Source organism: Micrasema longulum, unplaced genomic scaffold (assembly GCF_059751315.1).
Source record: "Micrasema longulum isolate JH-2025_06_02 unplaced genomic scaffold, ASM5975131v1 h1tg000234l, whole genome shotgun sequence".
NCBI classification, from domain to species: domain Eukaryota; kingdom Metazoa; phylum Arthropoda; class Insecta; order Trichoptera; family Brachycentridae; genus Micrasema; species Micrasema longulum.
In genome coordinates, this window is record NW_028277439.1 from 370,481 (window position 1) to 395,428 (window position 24,948).

A 24,948-nucleotide genomic window follows, 5' to 3' on the forward strand; every position below is an offset into this window, starting at 1 on the left:
AAAAGAATGGTCCGAATTCCAGCACAGGGCCGAATTCAACTGAGATGAATCTTGACTGTCCGGTTTTCTTGTGGAATCCGGTGTTAATGTGAACACTATTGTCCGGGAGCCGGTTTCCGGCAAATCTGCCGGTCCGGCGTAGTGGGAACGTAGACTTATTGTGTATTTTTTGTCTCTTTCCTATGTAAAATGGTAACATGCTTAGATCCCAGGTTGAATTCCCAACAAAGTTGACATAATGTTTTATATAAAGGTGTTTTTTCAATATTTCATAGACTCTGATTTGCTCCTGAAATGCAATTACCTTGCCTTTATGTAGTAATAAATTATCGAAATACACAGCAATTGTTGTTGTACCAAATTTAAAAATCCTCTCTAACTATTTATTATATTTTCACCATTAATTACTATAACTGCCCGCACGAGATGTATCAATTAAATCCCAACACAAATTTATGATGTCATAACTGAAAGCTCTATCGTCCTCTATTCCACCTCAATCCCAATAAAAACTTCCTTTCCAGCAAGGTAGTTTCAGACTGGAATAAATTTCCAAGCTCAATTGTCCATTTCATTTCAGTCAACCAGTTCAAAAACCATCTGGGTGCTTTTTTGAAGGAAGAAGAATACAGACAAAAAGCAGTAGACGAGATTAAGGCCCATTAGCAAAGACTGCCTGCCTATATAACGTATAATTTATTAACATTATTCAACATAAAATTATATGTTAAGGTTAATTCAACAAAATCACAACCATTTTACGCTTCTAGCGGCTTACCATAAGGAAGTCACTTGGGACCAGTACTGTTTTTCATTTTCATTAATGACAGTGTTTCCATTTTCGAGGATAAGATGACATAAAAATATATAAAGAAATATATAAAGATTGTCAAACACTTCAGTTTTAACTTAAATAAACTGAATAATTGGTGCATACAAAATAATTTAATTTTGAATGTTAATAAGTGATAATCAATTACTTTCTGTCGAAAAAAAAACCCTATTATCTATGAATACACCATAAATGACATATTGCTCGAAACGGTGATCGAGATAAGAGACCTGGGTGATGATAATGTTTGATGTTAAACTAGATTTTGCTAACCATATTAACACACTTCGAGCGGGAAAGGTATTCTATCCGTTCAGTCGATTGATGCTTAATGGAGGGAAGGGTAGAAATACCTTTTGCGCCGGCCTCATTTCAAAGGCAAGAAAGGAATTATCCAATGTTTTTATATGAATATTATATACCAATCTCTTTGCTAAGGTACTATATGTACATTATTATCAAATAGCAATGCAAAACATAAAATAAAATAGAAAATAATTAATGTTATAAAATAAAAATCGAGTTTTACTTAAAAAATTGTACCATAATGATGTTGAATTACAAATAATATTTGGTTTTGGTGTGTAATTTTATATCTTGGATATGCCGAGTTAGTATGTAGAAATTTTTATTGAACTATTTTTATTATTTTTGATGATATAGCGATTTCAAATAAATTAAAGAAATTTGCACAGGACCTTTATTTACCGCAGGCGCAATACCTTTCCCGACCGAAGTGTGTTAACAACATAACAAACAAAAGCATGAAAACATTAGGTTTCCTGCTTCGCACTCTCAAAGACTTTAATTCGCTTAAAGTAATAAATATTTTGTATGTAGCACTAGTTCGTAGTCAATTAGAATATAATTCCACAGTGTGGTCTCCTCAGTATAAATTACACATCAGTATTTGAGATTCGTAAATTTTAAATGAAATATTCCTTAGATAACATAAATTACACATGTCTATTACACTTTAAATTTTACTTTATTAGAAGATCGTAGAAAAATAAATGACCTTTTTTATTTCAAATTTTCAATTTGGAGCTCGATTGTTGTGAACTCCTGAATCTTATTAACTTCAAAATACCGAATCGAGTTACTAGATGTATTGAGTTGTTTACAACTACATATGACACTCTCTGATTCCGCGCTTACATTCCTTAGCCAACAAATTTACTTGTGACATTTTTAATACAACAATTATAAATTATAAAACATTCTTAAATGCATTGTTTAAAACTAATTATTAAAGTCGTAATATAACTTTCTTTTTGATGCAATTCGTTCTCCTTTTTTGCCGTGTATTATTATTATCTTATCTCTTTCTGAAATAAATTTTTCAAATATTTTTAGTTGTGTACCATATGTTATATATTATTAAATCAATATACTTACTGTAAACTAACTTTTATTATTTATTTTTAGTATTAATTTGCTAAAACATTTTTTTGATTTGTTTTTAAAACTTTTTACAAGTTATTTACAATTTTTCAATTATAACATTTTTCGTATATCTATATTTTTCTCTTTTTCACTATTGATTTTGCATTGCAGCATGCTTTTTCTGTCAAATAAAAAAAACCTATTGTTTATTTTAAAAATTATTACTCACTATGTTTATACATAATTTTATTATTTTTGTAAATGCCCCTTGGGTGTATTGTTAAATTAAATAAATAAAAAATAAATAATAATAATGAAATTGATTATTTTTTACTGTGAAAAAAAACTGTACAAGATATTTTTTTATTAAAATATTGTACTCCGCGGATACGTCAAAGGCATATGGTAAATGGTAATTATAAAAATCTAGGCTTTCATCCAACTTTTCGAAAATTGAAGAAATTAGTGATTTAATAGTATTTTTTGTAATCATATTTGTATTTTTTTCTTTCCTTTTCCAACATTCATTTACACTCAACATAGTAAATCAGCTTTACTATTAACTACGAAATATTATACTTTTACTAAAGTACACATTTTTACAATATGTCCCCAATATTTGACTTAACATGATCAATTACAACAATTACTTATTACGATATTTATTTTTTGCAACCATATTATAAAATGTCAACCAAAACAAAATTACCCGGTCGTAACTTCCATCCAGACATTGCCTTTAACATTTCAATGGTATGTCATTTGGTTACATACTTAAAGGCGGCTTAATCTGTTTAGTTGCAAAAGGATCGTTTTATCTGTCACCTTCAAAATCGGCTCGATCCAAACATAAAATGTTAATCAATTTATTATTTATGCAGAAATCATTAAATTTCTATTCATATATGAATAAATATGGAAAAAACATTTACTGCATTTTGCCTTTTGTTTTTGGGAACGAGCGGTGTTTGCTAATAATACCCTAATTTCTTAAATGCATACAATAAAACAACTTGATTTTACAAAAAATATTTATTTAGTATAAATCAGTCGACATTAAATATATTCACAAAGTTATTATACGAGTTAAAAAACTTAAACATTGGTTCATTAAATGGCTTAATCAATGTGTAGGTACTTCATATTATAAGGATTTTAGAGGAAAGGGGAGATATAAAATAAAAATATTATATAATACAATATAATTGGAGCGTTATCTTGCATTATCTTACTTTCATATAACAAAAATGATCAATATTCACTGCAGTTGGTGTACCAATGCAGCGCCCTATGCACTTTAAGATGTGAAAAATAATGATGATGATAAAATAATTTCAATATTATTTCATTTAAGAAATAAAATTTTGTGAAGCAAAAAAACTATTTATATAAAGTTACTTCATGTATTCAAATAAAAAATTGCAATACTCATTACTATTATTTAAATTCAAATATCACAACATGATAGGCTAATAAAATAGCCGCCGAGCTTCTAAAGTGCATCATATTCCTATAAATAATGCACCTTATGCATCATTTTTGGTGAGGATGATGAAATTATTTATTTACAATAAAATATTTACAAACAGTCATTTTAAAAGGGTATTTTTGGTGTTATCATGGTACATTCATGTATCTATAAGTTATGCATATTTAAGACAAGAAAGTTGAATTTTATTAGTTTTTTAAAAACTTCTCATTCAGAAGGGAAAATTCATTACAGAAAAAAAATACAGTTTAAATATGTAGTGGCATTCTCTTAAATTACTAGAGGGAATTGGCTGAGAAAATTATTAGGTAAGTATGTACAGTCGTATGATTATTTGTTATGGCCACCTTATAAAAATGACAATATTAAAACATAATCCTTTTTTTCTAACTTCGATGTATAAAATTATAAAATTATTGTAATTTATTTATTTCGAGGTGTAAAATACAGTTTGTTAACGATATATTCGATGTATTTTTATGCTTTTGGCAACACTGTCTTTCCCAGCATGCATTTTGTAGGATGCCCTCTTGTTATTAATATTTTATTTTTTTACTCCAAAGATTTTATATTTTTTAATGTTATCTTTATAAGAAGTTTATAATGTCAAATCAGTTTATAAATACACGCATAAAAATCAAAATATTTATATTTTATAGGATATTTTATTGTATGTACATTTCAACAAATATATCACTATAGCACTAAAAAATGTTCCCTGTTTTTAAACATGGGCAAGAAAAAATATTTTTCACTTAAAAAAATAACTGAAATTCGAATGCTGCTCACTTATACTAGTTTCGAGTATCTGTCCAAAACACGGAAAATTATGACAGATATGGAGTACTTAAATGGTTAGGAAATGTGGTAAAAAAAACATTTTAACGCCGCAGGGTAAAAGGTTACTAACAAGTCTCGGCAAACCGACAAGCTCAATATGTAAAGAGAAAAGTTGGAGAAATATATTTATCGAGCTGCATCGTTCAGACGGTTTGACATCCAACATCAGTGATATGTAGGAGAGGGACGGGACAACTGTACATTGCTGAAGGAATGATGAATCAGGTGCAATAAAAAATGTCCTGGAAAAAAAATTGTAATGATGATTTTGTCCAGATGACAATAAAGCCTTTATGCAAGACAGGGCACTATGCCATGTGGGCAAATCAGTTGAAAAATTCTGATGGAGCAGAATATTCCATTGTTGGACTGGCCTGGAAACTTGACGGAGAATGTTCCGGAGTTGCTAAAAAGGGTAAGGAAAATATCACAAATACAGTGACATTGATAGAAAAAATCATTTACCACTGGAATCGTAAGAGCATAATTAAATAAATGGCTAAACATTGTATTTTGAGAGTGCCAAAAAGAGAACAAGTAATATATATCTTTTTGATTATTATATTTTTTTTTTTTATAAAATTTTGTTATTATTATTTTTATTTAATTGTATTCAAAGTAAAAAGTTTTTTTTTGCCCATTTTAAAAGAACAATAACTTTTAAGCAGAAAAATTATGAAGGAATATACTTTCATACAGTTTTTAGAGGGTGGGCATAATAAATTGTCATGGGATAGTATTTATAAAACTTAAAATATAACATGATTTTATCTCATAAATCTTCCAATTAAAATTTTTGAGAAAATAGTTGTGTTTTCAAATTATTACTTTAAATCTTAGGACAGAAATGGCTACAAATATATGTATGCAGTGGCTTAATAAGATCTGTGGATTTTTTAAGGGAAGTTTGACATGTTAAAGGGGACTACAAAGACATTTAATATTTACTAACACAATGTGGCATTCATCCAATGTCAAACATATCTGGTAGATACACGTCTGCGACAAATGATGATTGTCAAAAATTGAGCATATTCGGGGTAGCAACTTGCAACATTTGACAATAGAGAAATATCAGTTTTTTTTTTACATTTAAAAGTAATAAAGGTCTATGAAATCCTGTCCAGTAAAAAAATCATTTTTTTGCTCATTATTAGTGGCATAAAAAATATTTTTAAATTTGTAATATTGAATTCCCGCAAAAACCGTCATTCCATTGTCCACACCCCCTCACAATTCATGTTTATTTGTTCCTGCCCATTCGTATTCGTTTAGAACGTTGTCACGAATCTTCATGTCACAACTGTTAAAGGCCAAACATATTGCGTTTTTCTAGAGACATATTTTTAAAAAAAAGTTATTTTTCAAATTTATGTAGTAAAACATTTCTCCACAATATCCATATTGATTTTGAAAATACAATTAATTATTCTAAATCCATTTCATATATTTTTATCGGTATTCGTAGTGCGTGATATTTCCCTATTATCAAATCAACATTTGAACGTAGTTATGCAGAAAGCAGCCATCCATAGAAAAGTGAAACTGAGATAATAGCGCGTTTGAGAAAAGAGTGAATACTCAAATCTACACAACAGTTGGAATGTTTTTGACTTTGAAAATGATGAACAATTAATACATTAGATTTTTTATATTTCAAACAAGTATCTAATTACGAATTTGACCAGTTATAGTGGGAGTTTTATAGTACCGTAAGATTTTTCTAGAGCTGCGAGTGTTTTATACTTTTTTTATTATTTTTTAATTTATTATTTACATACAATATTACATTTTTATTATTTTTTAAAACATTTTTTAAATTTTTTTTTTTACAGGACTCACCAAGCCAATTAATATGGCTTGTCGGTAAAGATCCTATACATTAAAACATATGATAACACTACATAGTTGTATATAATAATAATTACTACTAACATAAATATAAGGAGCGAAAAAAAAGTACATATAATTTATGTTTTCAAATAATATTTAGAAAAATGTTAAAAAAAGCAAAAAAATAAATAAATGATATCGCAATTCTTCTTCTTCCAAGTCGGTCCCTCAATGCTGAGGATCGTGATCACCATGAACACTTCTAATTAGTCTGTTCCACTCCAGTCTGTCCTCAGCCCGACGTACTGACTCATCAAATTTTAGCCCCACCCCACCTTTATTTGGTCAGACCATCTATATGGGATTCTACCCCGGCTTCTCGTACCTTCAACTCGGCCAGACATTATTGCCTTTTCTAAATTGTCTGGCTCACGTCTAGCAATATGTCCAAAGAAAGACAGTATCCTTCTCAAACACACCACTGATAGACGAGTTGTAATATGGAGCTCTTCCAGTATCGATGCATTCGTCCTTCTGGCTGTCCGAGGCACTCGCATCAGCCTTCTCCAACACCACATCTCTAATGCATCAATCCTCTTCCTCTCGTAGGCACGCATTGTCCACGTTTCAGCCCCATATAGAAAAACTGAGAATACCAGGGCTTCCATCAACCGCTTTTTTGTGTTTATTGATATACCTCGATCTCGCCAAATCTTCTCCAAACGGTTCATTGCTTCTTTGGCCATTTGAATCCTGCGACCAATCTCAGGTCTTCAACTGCCGTTGTTGGAGATAAGCGAGCCGAGGTACACAAAGTCATCTATCAGTTCAAGGTCTTGCATCTGTCTTGTCCTTAGGAGACTGCCAGTTCTGTCTACAATCATTAGCTTTGTCTTACTTTTATTTATTTTAAGATCCAGAGCCTCACTCTCTAGCTCTATCCGTCTGAAGGCTTCTGCTAGCTCGGTTACATCTTTGGCAATCAGTGTCGTGTCGTCTGCATATCTCAAATTTGATATTTGTTGACCTCCCACTTTGACACCACCATTCCACCCATCCAGCGCTCTTCTCATGATATATTCACCATAAAGGTTGAAAAGTTTCGGCGACAAGATGCAACCTTGACGCACACCTCTTTCTGCTTTAAATGGAGCTGACAGTGCATTCTCCATCCTTACTCTTGCTGACCCATCCACGTATAAATTTTTCACCAGTAATGTGAGATGCTGTGGCACACCCATCTCTAGCATGATCTCAAACATACATTGCCAACATACACAGTCAGAGGCCCTTGTGTAGTCAATAAAACACAGTAACATTGGCTCATTGAACTCACGGCACTTCTCAATCAGCTGACGAATGTTTAGGATCTGCTCCCATGTACCCCTCCCTGCCACAAAACCTGCTTGCTAGCAGGGAATTTGACAATTAATATAATTCTCTAAACGTTTATTTATAATGAAAAGAAGAAATTTTGCTGGCATGCGACATAAGGGAGATTGTTCGATAATTCTCACATTTACGGGTTGATCCTTTTTTATGAAGCGGTATTAAAATTGACTCTGTCCAATCATCGGGCCATTGACCTGTTCTCCACACTTTCAGACATATATTGTGGAACATCCGAACTCTTTCATACCCTAGATGTTTAATGAGTTCAGCGGAGATGCCATCATTACCTACTGCTTTATTTTTCATTTTGGAACTGGCATGTTTTATTTCCTCCAGCAATATATCTGGTTCCCTCTCATCGTCCAATCCAATGTCAATTTCATTACCAGTTTCAATAGAATTGTCAGAGTATAATCCACGACAGTAATTGTTCCATTTCTCGAGTATTTTATCCTGTTCAGTCAAAAGTTTGCCTCTTTCATTTTCAATTATCCATGTTTTAGGCTTAAAGTTACTCGTAAGGATCTTAATTTTCAGAAACATGTATTTAGTATGTGCAGTATGAGCCAGCTGTTCTATATCTTTACAAACATCATTAATGTATGCATCTTTATCACGTCTACATGCTTTTTGCACTTGACGGTGTAATGCGCTATATTGCTGTCTGTTGCTGGCTATACCATTCACTTTCAGGATTCTCCGTTGTTTTACTAGTGCCCAAGTCTCGTCGCTCATCCACACCTTATTTCTTCTGAGTGTATCATTCGATATATCATCATTGGCTGTTGTTAAGATTGTGGTTTTGAGTTTCGTCCATGTGGCATTAGCGGATTCAAAAGGATCATTTTCAAATGTATTGAGTTTTGCGCATATTCCTCTTTCAAAAACTTTTAGTGCCTGGTTATCTAATTTAGGTATTCTCTTAATCTCTACTTTCTTTACCGACTTCAATCTGATTTTGAAGTTAGCTACCAACAGTTGATGGTCACTACCGCAGTCTGCAATGTACCGCAGTCGGCAATGTTTTTACACTAGTGATATTTGATCGCCATCTTTGATTTATGGTGATATAGTCAATTTGGTTTCGATGCCTATCACCAGGTGATATCCAGGTGTATAAACGTCTTGGATGTTGCTTGAAAAACGTGTTCATAATTAAGTATTGATTTTCTGTGCAAAATTGGACAAAACGCTCACCTCTGGCATTCCTGGTTCCAAGTCCAAATTTACCTGCTACAAAATCACAGTCGTTCTTTTTACCTATTTTTGCATTCATGTCACCCTGCAGTACTGTTATTTCTTTTGTTGGTATTGTCGTTAAAATGGTTTCCAGTTGCCTGTAAAAATTTTCAATGTCCTCAGATGCTGCTGATGTTAGGGCATATATTTGTATAATGTTAAGGGGGTCTGGGTGAGCTTGCAGTTTAATTTTGACTATGCGATCATTTACGGTTTTTTGGATACGATAAAACCCACTTATTGAATACACAATTATTGTTTGGTGATACAAAATGTCCGCTACCTCTCTAATGTGTCTCACTCATACCCAATATGTCTATCTTACATCTCTGCTTCTATTACTTCAAGTTTTCCTGGTTGTATTAGACCACGAACATTCCAAGTAGCTATCTTAATGTTATTATGGGGTGACAAACGGTTAATATCATTTTCAGTTATCCTTGCAGCCGTAGCATTTATTCCGCAACCTGCCTGCTGCTGAACAGGATTGTGGCCGGTAGCAAATTTCACACTGTGCAGCCCGGACCCGACACAGCGCCGGGCGTCAGCCGGATTTCCAAACATATTGCAATTTTCTAAATCGCTGCTGCCCATTGCCCCATTGTACCCCCTCCCCTAAAATTCTGGCATTTGGACCTGTCATTCCCTCTGTAGTAATCTACAGAAACAATGACAGGAGCCCCCGCACCTGGACAAGGTACATCCAGAACACATCCCTCCTCTTTCATTCCAAATCCACTACTCCACCACCGATCCATCACCTTGGGGTCAGGGCACAGGAGGGCAACAGTGAATAAACAGCGACTGAGGGGAGTGCGGGGAATCGCAATTATAAGATAAAAAATAAATACAAAACCGGAGTACCAAAATTTAAAACAGAAGTGTGAACATATTTAATACAAATTGAGAAATGCCATTTTTGAGATCGACACTATTTTTAGAAGGTGATCAATACAGTTTTTTATACGAAAGTGGCCTGGCTGTTTTTAGCAGAACATAGAATTGACCTTACTGCACCCGATAACACCAATTTCTTATTTTTTCAAAATTGTGGACTGGGTACTTTCTGCATAACTACGTTCATTTATCACAGCTTGGCGATCGTCAAGTGTCAAGTATGTCTGTAGGTATCTTAATAAACTTATATAATAAAATAGGGTAACGAACATTTGATAAGTTTTTGTTCACCAAGACTGAGTAATCAATTTTGAAACTTTAGGTAATTAGGAATAAATTGTGTGAATAAATCGATCAGTCAATTTTGAACAAGGATGATTGAAGACATTCTCTGGAGATGGCCGGGACCCTTAATGGATGATGATGAATAATTTATTTTTCAAAAATTTTGTTCCTAAATGCAAACATAAAAATGTAAATTAATTTTATAAATATTTCACTAGCGTTAAAAGCAGTCATATATAAGTCACTGGTTACAAAGAAGATATTCAGGTGATTGCTGCATTATTTGTGTAAAAGGAAACTTCAGAAAGGCATTTTATATTTGATAGAATGTCAGATACTCGGATACATCAGATGAAACTAATTTACATTTCAGACATACGGTAACAAAAGAAACATGGTGCATATACACTAAGGTGAAACTCGGACATTCTATAAATTTAATATTGTAAATTGAAATAAAGTTTTATTATCTAAAAAGCGGATGTGTAGGTAAAAATCATTGCATAAAATTTATATTTGAAGCACCAACTTTGTGATTATTCTTAAAATTAAAACAAAATAACTTATTTTATGTTTTAATACTGACCGGTTTCGAATCTAAAAGTTTCCTAATCAAAGTAATGACTAAATTTTAGAAACTAGTCGGTAATAAAATATAAAATAAGTGGTTAAAAAAACAAAGTGATTTTATTTACATTTTTAAAATCATTGTCTTTAAAAAACATCTATATAAAAACCTTGGATTGAAAAAGTTAAAAAGCATTTTGAAATGTACTCATTCTTAAGAATGTATTGGTAGATAAATAGATACACAGATTAATATTTGTATAATTCTATAACCGCATGTGTTTCATTATCCTGTACATATCAGGTAACTCCAAGCACACAGCAGTATGGCAGCATTTTTATTTCAGTATATCCCTTTTTGAGTTGATATTTTCGGACCCGGGAATAATACACCTTGGAAATGGTACACCGATTATGTGCTACCTAATTCTCTGTACCTACATATAATATGCATGTCCATTAAGGTGGTTCGATTTCTTATGTTTCAGAAATTCAAAACGGCCCTATGCGGAAAAGATGTTCTATGGCCTACAGTTTAAGGGAAAAATAAACAAAAAAATATATTTTTACGATAATATTTGCCGCGAGACTTGAAGTTTAGATATTTTAGCATTTTCATGGTAGTCATAATATCTGTTTTTTTTAGGTAGCAAATATATATAACTTTTTTACTATTTATTACAAAGACAAAACATAAGCAAAATGGATATAAAAAAAAAAAATTATACGTATTGAGCAGTTTCAGAATACTATTATTTTTATGCTAAAAAAAACATCAAAATTACAGTTGACGGTTATTACTATTGTTGGCTGGCAATAATTTTCCTGATTTTTGCGGTTTTTTGATAAACCTGTTTCTTTTTTGGTTTCTGCAGACAGAAACTGATGCTTTCTTAACTATTTTTACAATTCGTATAGCTTGAATGTGACAGGAAAACCCCTTGATAGAAGGTAGTATGGCCTCGTGAATAATTGGTGTGTCTCCTATTGCTTCTTAAATCATCTTATATGAACGTCATTCGAGGCTCTGTCAGATTATCTCACTCAATCCACATAATCTGTTGTAAAAATACCACATTCTGGTAATTATATATTCAGGTACTTGTTGTAATTGAAGTAATTTTTTTTGCCGGCTCTCGGAATTCTCCTGAAAACCATTTTTTCTTGTGTGTCTTCTCTCGTCAGTTAGCACTGATAAAAGAACATTCTCAAAAAACAAAGTCAGTCTTTTTTTCAATAACTGGGTCATAATTTTCATTTTCACTCATTTCATTTCACTGGACAAATAACGAGATAATGCAATTGACTTATACAAATGCTACTTATATAAATGTTAGATGGTTTTATTTTTATATTTTAAGTATCAGATCAATTATTGCAGGATGCATACAGCTTATGAATCATGGCCACCTCAAGTACCAAATTTTTCTAGGGGTTCTCTTCGACTGACTTGAATTGCAATATCCAAAGTTGATAGCTTCACAATATCCATTAAGTATAGCTGATCAGTGTTTAAGTTTTTCTTATTAGTGACTTCAGGTAGCTTGCATTCTATTGAGGTAAATAAAACTATAGGCAGCTTCTCACCGTCTAACAATATTCCAATTTCTCCCGTGAAGCTTCTGAGCCAAATTGTAGTTCCTTATAAATTTGTAAAAATATGACAATGTGAAGCTTATTGGCATGTAACTGGCACACAAATTATTGTTCCATTGAATCTTATCGCAACCAGCTTTGTAAGATCAATATCAAACCTTATTATGTGTTTTCCAATTTTTCTAACTCTTACGACATTTATGGATACTTGGATTCAAGTTTTTTTTACCAGACTTATGTGTTTTTAGTTTTCATTTTACTTCTGCTTTTTAAAAATATTACGCATATAAGGCATATCATCAGACCCGAAAATAGGGAAAATCATTTATTTTCTTAATATTGTTATAATGCAAAACTAGTTCAAGTACATAAACTCATACAATCCACACAGTATAATTATAATTTATTTAGTGGGAACAGTAGTCGCGCATGAAATTCTGACGGCCGCTTGCTCAGTTTGATGCAGTTTTATGAACTGATTTGAGAGGGTGCAGGGAAGGGATTAGTTATCAAAGCCATCGTAATATATTATTTAATAAATGATAATAATTTATGCATATTTAAATTGCAGAAAAACAAGTCATTTGGTATCCAAAATCATCTTATCAAAATATGGCTTTTTTTTTAAAAAAATCTAAACTTCAACCCCCTTGCAGCAAACCATACCCTTAAAAAATATTTTTCGTTTGATTTTTCCCTTATTTTTCATACTATGGAACATTTTTTTCACATAGGGTCATTTGGATAATTATTTATTTTTTCTTCTCCATACAAGATCGATCCACCATAATGCCTATACTACATTCTTGCACATAGCGAAATATACATACACAATCAGGTGCGAATAATATGATGATGTTGATGATTTGTTTCTTTAAGGTGGAGTTTGATCGGAGATTATGATCAGTAGAGTGAAGCAGATTCTGCAAATTTTTAAAAATAAAAAAATAATTAGAAAAAGTACCATCCATGTTGATAAGTTTTATTGAATAAAAAATCTGTACTAAAAATCGAAAAACCCACAAAGCGAACTAGTTTTTTTTGTTGCAGCAATGAAATATTTCCACTATGAGGAGTGGTCCGAAAATTTGCAGAACGAAGGGGAACGGGGGTTAGAAGATTATTGTCTCTATAGAGGCCTAAAAAGTCAAGAGACCCTCGACGCCCTATCACTTTTAAATCGGCATAAGCATTCTCGGCACCCATCTTGGACTGACCTTTGACATACCAAGATGATGTAGGATTCTCAAAATAAATGCAGATGATACTCCTATCATTTCTGCTAGCTGCTTTTCCTTCAATAGGCATCCTCAAATACAAGTTTTTTAACTTTTTCAATAAAGATTTATGAAGTAGCCCCAAAAAACGTCCAAGACGTCTTCAATTACATTCTGCCAAGGGGGGTTGCGCGTGTTTGTCAGCTATTTTGTTTATTTGCAGCTAATTTTTCCAAAGGAGAGCGCATCACACGTTCCCGCCACCTCTCGTCCGTGTGAGAGCCGCGCAGTCATACGTTTTTTACTTTGCAGAATAATACCGCCGAGAATATCCATCGGAAGCTCGCAGAAGGGTAATGCTGACCTGGGGAGTAAGCCTCCTGCATGAGAACGCCAGGCCTCACACCGCGCAATTTATACAGATGTTGACATTGTTTGGATGGGATATTGCACCCACCCCCCCTATTCAACCAACTTGGCGCCTTCAGACTATCACTATTTCACTAAACTTAAAGAGTTTTTAGGTGGGAAACGTTTTTCCAATGATCAGGAGGTCAAAAAAGCAATGAAGAAACACCTGAAACAGCTGGCAGCAAATTTCTAAGACACTGGCATACAAAAACTGGTGCCCTGACTACCAAAATGTCTCGATCTCAACGGCGATTACTTTGAAAAATAGTTAAATATAATTGTGAATTATCCTGTGAACTCAATTAAATGTAAGCATTTTTCGATCCTACATAAATGTTCTAACCTTACTTTATGGATGACCCTCGTTTTATTGACGAGTCACATTATTTACTCATGTATATTAATACTCTCCAGCCCCCCCCTGGCAAGCCTTTTAGTTCCAACCCCATTCTGCGAATTTTTGGACCACCCCCCAACAACTACACCTAAAACTACCAATAACCACCTACCCCTATTCAGCTGTCAGTAATTAATGTAAAAAGTAATATAATATATTAAAAATACCACAAATCACGCACTTTATGTTTTTAAGGATAAGGTTTTTTTTTTTTTTTAAGCGGGAAATAATTTCTTTAATTAATACATTATGAAGTATGAAATTAAAACTTCAATTTCTGAAGAAACAGCAACTTATTACCAAATAATTTCAGTTATGTAATATAGTATTTAATACTACAAAGACCGCATAATTCGCATACCAGAATGACCGCATTTTCCATAATTTTGACCGCTGATTGAGTATGGTAAATATTAACATATTAATGAGTAATTTTTTTTAATTCTCTATTCATTCAATAAATATTTTATTAAAGTTTGCAAATACATATTTTGAGCAATCAATGTACATATTTTATCTACATTTACAACATGCGCCTGGATAAAAATAAGCTATATCACAAAGTAGGAAGGAAAAAAAACGTACAAACAATATAAGTTACATTAACATATTACAACAGAGATAAAGAACATTTAAGAGACGGTATTATAGAAGTCTAGGCATCTACAAGGCTTATGACCTGTCATTGGCTGGTTTAAGTAGCCACTTTACACACTGTGTAACATTCATTAACATTTAAAATAATTAAATTAGATGAACCTCCCCCTCATAAATAAAGGTTTCAGTTCTTTAACTTCACAAACATCAACAGATGAAAGAATTGAAGGAATATAGATGTTCAAATATGGGCAGAATGGTGAATGTTACAGTGTGTAAAGTGGCTACTTAAACCAGCCAATGGCAGGTCATAAGCCCTGTAGATGCCTAGACTTCTATATTACCGTATCTTAAATGTTCTTCATCTCTGTTGTAATATGTTAATGTTAACAGCTTCCCAGGGAGTTGAATCCAGTTCTTGTCTACAAAAATTTGGACAAACTCAAAATATTGTTAATATAAGTTACTTTTAAAAAGATTCAATGAATAAACTTCAGCATCTAGATCAAGCGCTTCAAGAATGAACATAAAACATCTTTGATGGTTTCTACTGAGTGATTCCAAGCAATTGATCCATACCGCATTTGGTAGTGTTGTAAAAGTCTAAACTATCTCTTATTCCAGCACCACGCCTTGGAAAAATTACTTTCAAATTCCTGTTCGCAAGAGAGTTTAGAGATGATTACAGGTGATGCACTTGCAGGGCTTAAGGCAGCACTGTTTTTCCCAGTATACCTTGGCAAAGATGCCAATTTCATGTGCAGCAAAATGCTTTTGCCCATGTAACTAAAATCTATAAAAAGGTAGAAGTGCTCATACTTCTTCATTTGATAAGAAATGATCTTAAAAATATAACGAGAACACCGTCACACCGTGCTTGGTTTCATGTTATTGAATCACAATGACGCAGCTAACTGATTATCTGCTTTATTTTGACCTTTAAAAAAAGTGTTTTTCCTCATTCAGCGAGCTTTTGCTTGACACTGCAGATGCACAATCAAAATCAAAACCTGTTTTCGACTTCCGCAAATGCCTTTATAACAAAGAGTAAATAATATCGCTTCAGCAAAATCACTCACGCTTCAAAACAAACTACACATTTATATGTACTTACCAAGAACAACAAAAACACCAGTTGTCTATCGGCCATTTTACTTCTGTATGACTTCACTCGTATACATCTGCTCCTTTTGGTAGATATTATTTACTTATGTACGCATTATCAAAATACCCTTTTTGCTAAATTTCCTAGTTATATTATTGAATGAGGAAATTCATTGGTTTTTTATTGGTTAATAGACCATTTAACTGAGACAAAAAAAATATTCTTCAATTTTTATATATCGTATTATCAACGCTAAGATTCTTTAAAGTTTTATATTTCTTAAATAACTTTGTGTGTGATGTCAGAGGTTCTCTTCCGCTTATTCTCTGTCAGTTTTACCAATTGGGCCATTTACGGTAAGCAAACCGGATGTTTTTCGCAGCTCTCTTATTATTGGATGATTCATATGAACCAGTGACGTCGTTCAAGTAGATTGGTTTTTTTTTTTTAAATTCCATAAATTTTCAAGAAACTTTAAAATTTAATGCTCTAATTTTTACCGCACGCAAGAAAACATATTTGTATCCAATTTCCCATAGGGCTGAAGTTCCTCATTGTTAGTAAAAAAAGAATATGCCACTGACAAAAGCTCGATCTGCCAATTGAAATCAACTTTTTTTTATACATAGTATTTTGCTGTCATTAATGACTTTTTATCCAATTATTCAAATTAAATTTTGGCCCTGCATTTTCTTCAGTTTTCACTTTATATATACAATTTCAGAAAACATTTTTTGTTTTCAGTCCCGACTTGTGAGGAATATCCTGTGTTAAGTCAAGTCTTTTTCATTACATCTGGAAATGTAATCATACAAAATATAAATTAAAATTACATATTTATTTTACGCATTGTGTTTCCGTGGTAGTGCCTCAAAGTAAAAAAATATTAAATATTTTAATTATTTTCTAAGAAAATCAACACAAAGGGTATCACTTATAAAATGCTAAAAAAATTAAACAAACTAGAACAAATTATCCTATGTATTGATACAAAAGCACAATAAACTGTAAGACATATTCAATTATATAAAACTGTCATTGATATCAGATAGTGAATAACTTTTTTTATGTGATGTTAATTTGAAATAAGGATTGGAAAATAATACACAAATACATTTAGTGGGATATTAATTGTAATACTGTTTTTTTTATAAATGATTCCTAAGCATATTATGTATAGTACAAAATAACTTATTTTAAAATAAAATATACTTATAATTATTTAGTCAAGATCATTTACAAAATATTTTCATAAATTTGTTACATCAAGTATTGGTTAGGTTTGATCACTATAAGTACTTAAATCAGCGTCGTAGCAAAGGGCTGGCCAGGCGGGTGGCTGACAGGAGCGCATTCCTCAGGGGGGCGCGTTTTACAAACCCACAGCCTTCTTTTCTCTTTCTCTTTCTAAAAAATAAGTCTTGGGGGACGTAAAATTAAAATCTTGCCAGGGCCTCGATTATGATGGGAAGGTAAAATTTATCTTTAATTTTATCTACAAAGTGAAATTAAGTTTCAGTATATAACAATGAAGATAGCCGTTTATAATCGCGGCCCAGGGGCGCTTACGACCCTAGTTGCAACGCTGCTTATAATACTGACTGACTGATTTATAAAAACCTCAGAGTAATAATTCTCTAGAGAAGCCCTTTAGCTCTATTGCATAGAACAAAAGTGTTCTGAATTTTTGGTTCGACTGTTTCGGTTTGTGCTTGCAATTCTCGACCCGAGTACCTACGGCCCGTTATATTGCTGTAATCTGTAGCTAACTTTGTGGTTAATATTATTATGTTTACATAGAGTGGTTTTTCTCCATATGGGTGACTGTATTAGCTATAGGCGTGTTATTACTCTAAAATTAAAACTGACCCAACAAATACAAGCATATAATTTACCATTAACATTAAATATCTTCGGAGACCTTAAATTATAACAGAAAATCAGAGTGTACGAAACTATAAAAAATATATATCTATTTCATGCAAAAATATATTTAAAGTAAAAAAAACACTGACTTCTTAAAAGCCATACAATAAAATAAATTACTATGTTTGATGCAACTATATGAATAATTACACTTATTTCTACCAGTTTCGGGATAACCGCTTCTTATTTGCACAGCGTGTATTGAAACCTCTGTCACATTGCTATAAGCAAGATATCATACTGTCAAATGTATCAGAAATAATAATTATGAATAGTTATGTTGTGCCTTTACCTAAGTAACCTAACCTAACCTATGATGAAAGTGGTCATAGTCACCATTCAGACATTTCATTGATCACTTGAGTAAAATAAATCTTAAATTATCAGATTGACAGTAAATCAGGTGGGCGGTATGTTCAGACCAACTCTGTAATATTATCTATCGCTTTAAATACTCGACATTACCTAGGTGAAGGCTCCTTCACATTTTCTAACAACCGAGCTGTACTAGCGTCCACCTAGGCCGCCAGCACCACATAGAAGTTGAATCTGGTCCAAAAATGTACATTTAAATGTCAATATTAAAACAATGTTTTGTACTTATAAGTTGTAAATAAAAAATAAATACATTCGAAGAGTGAAGATTTCCTCAAATTATTTCACGTACTAGACAACGCCTGAAAATACGTTATTAATTTTTGTACTTCTTGTTGGACCAATCAGAAATATTTTTAGTATGTGTTGGTAAGCGGCCTCCGTGGTGTAGGGGTCAAGACGCTTGACTCATACATGAAAGGTTCCGGGTTCGATTCCCGGTGAGAACACAAAAATTTAAATGTGATTTTTCTTAAGCCTGGGTGTTCTGTGATGTAATTCACCACTGTGATTGGGCCTCCTGGCCTGTTGTGGTGCAAAAATAAATAAATAAAATAAATAACTACTGAATTTTACTTCCAATGAAGTTATCAATATTGACATAGCTCATATATTTATTTATTTATAATATATACGGCCTAAGCCAATAACAACAGTTACACGAAGAAACATATGTACAAGAAACTAAATAAAAAGAACAAAAAACTGTGTAGCAAAGACAAACAAGGCCAAAAAATAATGGTATCAATATATTCATACACACAATAAACATATAAGACTTCGAGCTAAAAATACTGATCATTGTATATGTGACAGAGTTTTTAATACATACATTATAACTAAACATTTTTTATGTACATATTGGTAAAAAATCAGAAGTTGAAATAATACTAATCACAATATTCATCCATTTCCTACAGAAGAAAAATATTATCTATTTCAGTTTTTTCCTTTATAAAAATATTGCATAATTACATAATTCAATTAATTAAAAATAGAAAGGATGTAGTATATTTAATTTTAAGTGCATCTATTAAGAACTTTTTGATACAAAAACAGTTTTTTTTTTTTTTAAAGGTGAATTTAAGTAAATTTTTAATTTTTGACAACTGAGACTTAAAAATAAAATGGTAGATTTATTTGAATTAGCATTCAACATAATATTGTGTCTTAAATTAATTGTGTAAAAATAATTTCAAAAGCAGTTTGTGTGATGATTAACAGCACATTCAAATCAAATAGAAATTTCTTGGTGAAAGCTCATTGTAATTAATAAATTGATAAAATAAAAAAAATTCAAAATTGAAAAATCCGCTTGGTTTGATAGACCAATGACTGGTTTCGCCGCTCTCGTTTATATCTCAACATTAACTGTAGTCTTGGCCATTTTATATAAAACACAAAGTCATAAATATTTAGAACCCATTTAGACAAAAACTGTTTAAATGTCGCTTATGTTCCTCTGGCTCTCAGCACCTCATTTATGTAAATTAGAAATAATAGGGGACCAAGTAGACTTAATAACCAGAAAATTTGTGCCCAGTCCGATTTATATCCACCAATTACTACAGAAATACAGATTGACATCGATTACTAATATATTATATCAGCCAGTGCAGAAAATCACCGTGTATATCTATAGTCAAAATATTGCATATTAAAATTGAATAGTCAACTTTGTGAAAGGCTTTAAGCCAGCGCAGAAGATCACCGTAAGTGCCTATAGCCAAAAGTTTGCATAATAAGACTGAATAGGCTTTACTGTTTACATTATATGGCATAAGTTTGGTAGCCACTTTGTCAAATATTATTATAAGATTTTTTTAAAAACGAGATATAAGTTTTTTTGAAAAGAAATATTTGAAAGAGGTTATCTAGTTTTTTTACTTAAGATTTTTTGACTTTATTGAGCGGAACTTAGGGACGGAGGATAGACGTGGGAGAAGTAGAGTGCTGGCTAGCGATAGCGTCTCCTGGAAGTTTCTGGTGATGTCTACATGCTCCACTTAAGAGCGGGTGTGAAAAAGAAGAAAAAAATGGCTGGCTTCAATTAAATGATTTTCAAAATGAGTAGTATCTTTATTGTTCTTCCAGGATTTGATATGTTTGTTCTTCCAGGATTTAATATGTTCAGTTAATCTAGTTATAAAAGATCTTCCGATCTTCTAATGTGGGATGATGGCCAGTACAAGCATGTTAGGAGATATGATCCAGAGTTGTTGAGTTTATCATTTTTATATTTATTATGTATTTTCCATTAATTATTTTTAGCGGACTGGTTAAAAAAAAATTAAAACTCAGGGAAAATTATGTTTCATTTAAATAAATAAAAAATCTAGGAATGTTTGACAAAACCCAGAAATTATTGTATTTAATATTAAAATAATGATTTCCTAAAAGTACATTCAGAAAAACACCTTCAACAACTTATAAAATACCCCCTCACCCCTGCTAAAATACTTTAATTTCACAGCCATACCTATATTTATAATTTAAACTTTGTAGGTGTATTATCGCGTTTAGGTAGAAGGCCTCAATAATTTTATGGTTTTAAAAACATACCAGTCTGATGATGTCGCAAGAGCAATGAAACCAGTTATTGGTCTATCCAACTATGTGAATTAAGGTACCCTTGAGGTAGTATATTATGAAAATGGCACTATATAAGTTATCCATAATAAAAATAATATGTCATTCATAATTTATTTTTTTAAATCAATAATTGAGTAGATTCTTCTGTTTTAACATTCCAAGAATATTCTAATGAGTTATAGATAAACAAAAGATTCAACATTCAAAATGGCCCACTTTTCGTAAGTAAATGTGAAAATAATTTAAAGGATTTAACTGGAATTTAGCTTATTGAACTAAACTCTTCACAAAAATATACCAATATTGCATCTTGGTTGTTGCGCAGATTATACATTTTTGGTATTAAATTAATATGTATGTATCTTGTTTATAGAAAAAAAAAACTAATTTTAATTCGAATTTAAATTTCACAATCCCAATGAGGAAGTTTGGTGATATCCGGATTGTACTTTTTTTATATGCTAGCAATACGAACATTTTTTTACTTCTCTTTTGATTTACTGTACTTGATCAGTGCTGTTCATTGATCTGCATTTAACAAAAAAAATTAAAATGAAAAATATTTTTCTTTCATAATTATTCAAAAGAAAAGCATTTGACATTTAGGCCAATGATTATTTAAAATATGTAGTTTTTAGTTTTAAAAAAAAACTTCCTTATGATATATATAAAAATAAAGGGAAAAAAGTATGTAAGTATGCTAAAAAAAACTTGAAAACTGTGACAAAATCATAAATTTTATCCTTAATCAATGCAGTGTGTAGGGGACTGCAATCGGGATTTTCAAGGACAGTTAAATCAAGTCAGTCTTATACATAATATTTCAATCACATAGAATACTTAATAATACAACTTTTTGCGTGTTTATTTACACATTTTTTCTTAGTTTATTAAATCCAGTTAAGCATTATTAAAATGTTTTTTCACCTTTCTTTTACAGTAAGTTTGCATTAAAGCACGGTATTTGCAACATTATTAATATTGTTTATCTCAATCTTACTTAAAGGAAAATTAATTATAAATCTGCTGCCTATTTGGAATCAATGTACTCAATCAATGTACATTCGTAAAATAATAAATATTTTAATGCACATTTTGTAATAATTCAACCAATTCTTAGATTAGTCGGCTGTAGTGGAATGGACAACCATATTAAAAAATACAATGTTCAATTGAATGCACGAGTTGATAAATAAAAAAAAATGGTTTGAATTATACAGTAGAACCGCGATATAACGAAATCCAAGGGACCAAAAAATAAAAATTCATGATAACGAATTCCCACATATAACAAAAAAAAAACATACTAGGGATGTACTGTTACGCGCCGTCGCAAAAAAATGTTGGGCGGCTTCAAAAAACAGAATTGGGAGAGGTTCGGAGGTTTTCCTTCACACATGCGCTTACATACATGTACACACACTGGACACGCACTTTGACAGTTCTGGGTGCCGACAGACTGCCACGCGCCACCGAAAAGGCCATAAAACCGTTCGCATACGGCAGATGCAGCGGCGCCGCAGCTTTGAAAGAGCGAAAAAATATTTTTATCTTAAAAATTTTTTTTTTCGTTATAAATTTACGTAAATGTATTGGCATTTTTTCGTACGGGACAAAAATGATTTTGCTATACACATTAACGGGATTTCGTTTTATAAATGCATTTTTGTATGAAAAATTGGTTTTAGGGAATAAATTTTGTTTTTTTTTTTCCATATATGTCATTTTTCCCTAAATCGCGTTTCGTTATATCGCGGTTTTACTGTAATTTTATATTCTTCGCTTTTGTGGTTTAGTGGTAGCCCTTTCGCCTACCATACATTAAGTCACCGGTTTACTTTCCGGTAAGGTTGAAATGAAAATTTCCACGGTTTGATGGCTAAGCCTCATGCACAGAAGGTTCCGAGTTCGATTCCCGGAGAGAATGCCAAAACCAATGTGATTTTTCTCAAACTTGGGTGCTTTGGGATGTAATTGAGCCTCCGACCCGTTAAATATATACAAAAATACAAAAGTGTTTATACACTTTAATACTCCATAGTGCATACCTGGACTGGCACTTAAGTGTAAGACTGATCATTTTGCCTTTGTGAATATAACAAATGGAACAGAAATTAACAAAAATGCCGAGATTACTAATACAGTGTCCTATGGAAATTTATGCGAGGATAAGGGAATTATACTTTTACACTGATTTAAAAACATAAATACATTAGTGGACATCTCTACTCCGTTCATGTTTTTTATAATTTGTCAATATCTCTTTCTGAAATTCAGTAAAACGACATTTCAAAAAATAATATATGAACAAACAACATTCAGGTTTTGCATATTTTTACAGTGTTAAAACTATGCAATACATTATACATTTATATATAAATTGTCCCGCAGTGGTTTGGAATATCAGATGCAGCAATGCTCATCAGAATGGCCCAGAATCGAAAGGAGCTTCAAGTGATGGTCGCCAATCTCCGATAGGAGGGGCATGAGAAGAAGTAGATATTTCTATTCCAAATCTAACACAGTCAATGACCACATTTGTCACAGTTAAGTAATCAACTGGTAAAGGAGAATAGCTGATACATATACAAATTACTTATATTGCCCATTACCCACTCAGGGTATAAGTTAAAAACATTGAACAAGTAAGAATACAAAAAAAATATTTTACAAATGTTTTATATGCTAATCTATTAAAATAAACTTATAAAATATGTTTGAAATCAGTTGATGGCTGAAGATCATTTGAACTGGCTTCTTCTTGTGTAGATATATACCTGTTTGGAAAAAAGTAGCAAAATGGGTAATGCGCAAAAACGATAAATAAGATGTACTTTTTCATAATGAAATCGCATTTTGCAAATCTAAACGCACAATTATTATTTATATGAGCAAAAAAAATACAAAATTTATAAATCAACATGCACAAATACCAGGATTGCAAAACTTATTTGTATTTTTTTTCTAATCCAGGAGATAAGACACATCATGTGGTCTTGATGGTGAAAAGGCATGAGCCTTAATATCGTAACTTTTATTCAGCTAAGTTAATAATAACAATAATAATAATAATATAAAATAAAAATATTCTGGAAATTTCATTACCAGATATAGGTAATATAAATTTTGAAAGAAAACAATAAGAAAAGTTTATTACAAAAGAAATATTAGGTAGTTTTTAAGTCTTTTCACCACCAAGACGATGACATATTTTCATGGTTCATTTTTTTAGTGAAAGCTCTTGTGAAAATTCTCATTTTGTTTAATTTAATATGGAAAGTTTTCTATGCATTGAAAATAAATATTATGAAAAGAAACATACATTCAAACGCTGCGCAAGATTAGGGAAAAATAAAATGATACTTACTTTATTCATTACTGACTTGTTTCACTTTTTGGTGTCATTAGGTTCATAGAATTATCATCTGAGCTCTTCGATATTGCGGGTACTAATCCAGTTATGGCCTAATAAAGATAAAGAAAGTCACTTTATAAGGCGTGTAATATTGAGGAATAAATCAGTAGAGTTCCTAACTTTGAACAGCGAACAAGTGTTTTACTCTGTTTCTCCGCCCTGTGTGCTCCCACTCATCGTTCTTCGCTCCACCCTGCTAGCTGACTGCCTTCGCCTCTCAACGCCAATTATTAAAGCTATTGAGGTTGACTTGCGGTTGACGCAGTCGTGCCCCTACCTTCCGACTTTGTGTTTTGATTCTGTTTGGGAGGATTGCTTCCCGTTTACGCCGGAAAGTCTGACTGTGGCAGACGCAGATGACGAACCAGCAAAATCGTGGTAACACGTGTGTTACAATTATTATTGCAAGTTAATGGACACTTAATCCTCACGAGAACAGGTTTCCCTGGTGAGGACTCTTAAATTAATTTTGTTTATATTTTGTTCATACACAATCGAACATGGTTATTACGAGAAAGATGGAACTGACTAAATTTGTTCGTTATGCATAAACTAAA

At 32.0% G+C, this 24,948-nt stretch overlaps 1 protein-coding gene and 1 long non-coding RNA gene across 5 annotated transcripts in view; one reads left to right on the top strand and one right to left on the bottom strand.

Annotated features, from left to right (window-relative positions):
* Nucleotides 1-3,271: 3,271 nt before the first annotated feature.
* Nucleotides 3,272-24,948, bottom strand: part of LOC148283466 (uncharacterized) — a 38,083-nt gene continuing 16,406 nt past the window's right edge. The window contains exons 9-11 of one of the 3 annotated variants that reach the window (XR_015825582.1): nt 24,344-24,441; nt 13,187-13,279; nt 3,272-4,789 (exon numbers count right to left, since the gene is read on the bottom strand). Coding sequence is in view for 2 of the 3 variants with exons in the window: in XM_088243799.1 (XP_088099925.1) it covers nt 24,352-24,441 (90 nt within the window). In the remaining variant the exon portion in view is untranslated. Of the gene's footprint in view, nt 4,790-13,186; nt 13,280-19,476; nt 23,754-24,343; nt 24,442-24,948 lie in introns of those variants that run through there. The other 2 variants (XM_088243799.1, XM_088243798.1) reach the window with 2 other exon arrangements.
* Nucleotides 24,497-24,948, top strand: part of LOC148283467 (uncharacterized) — a 31,389-nt gene continuing 30,937 nt past the window's right edge. The window contains exon 1 of one of the 2 annotated variants that reach the window (XR_015825584.1): nt 24,497-24,839. This is a non-coding gene — a long non-coding RNA (uncharacterized LOC148283467). The remainder of the gene's footprint in view (nt 24,840-24,948) is intronic. The other variant, XR_015825585.1, reaches the window with a different exon arrangement.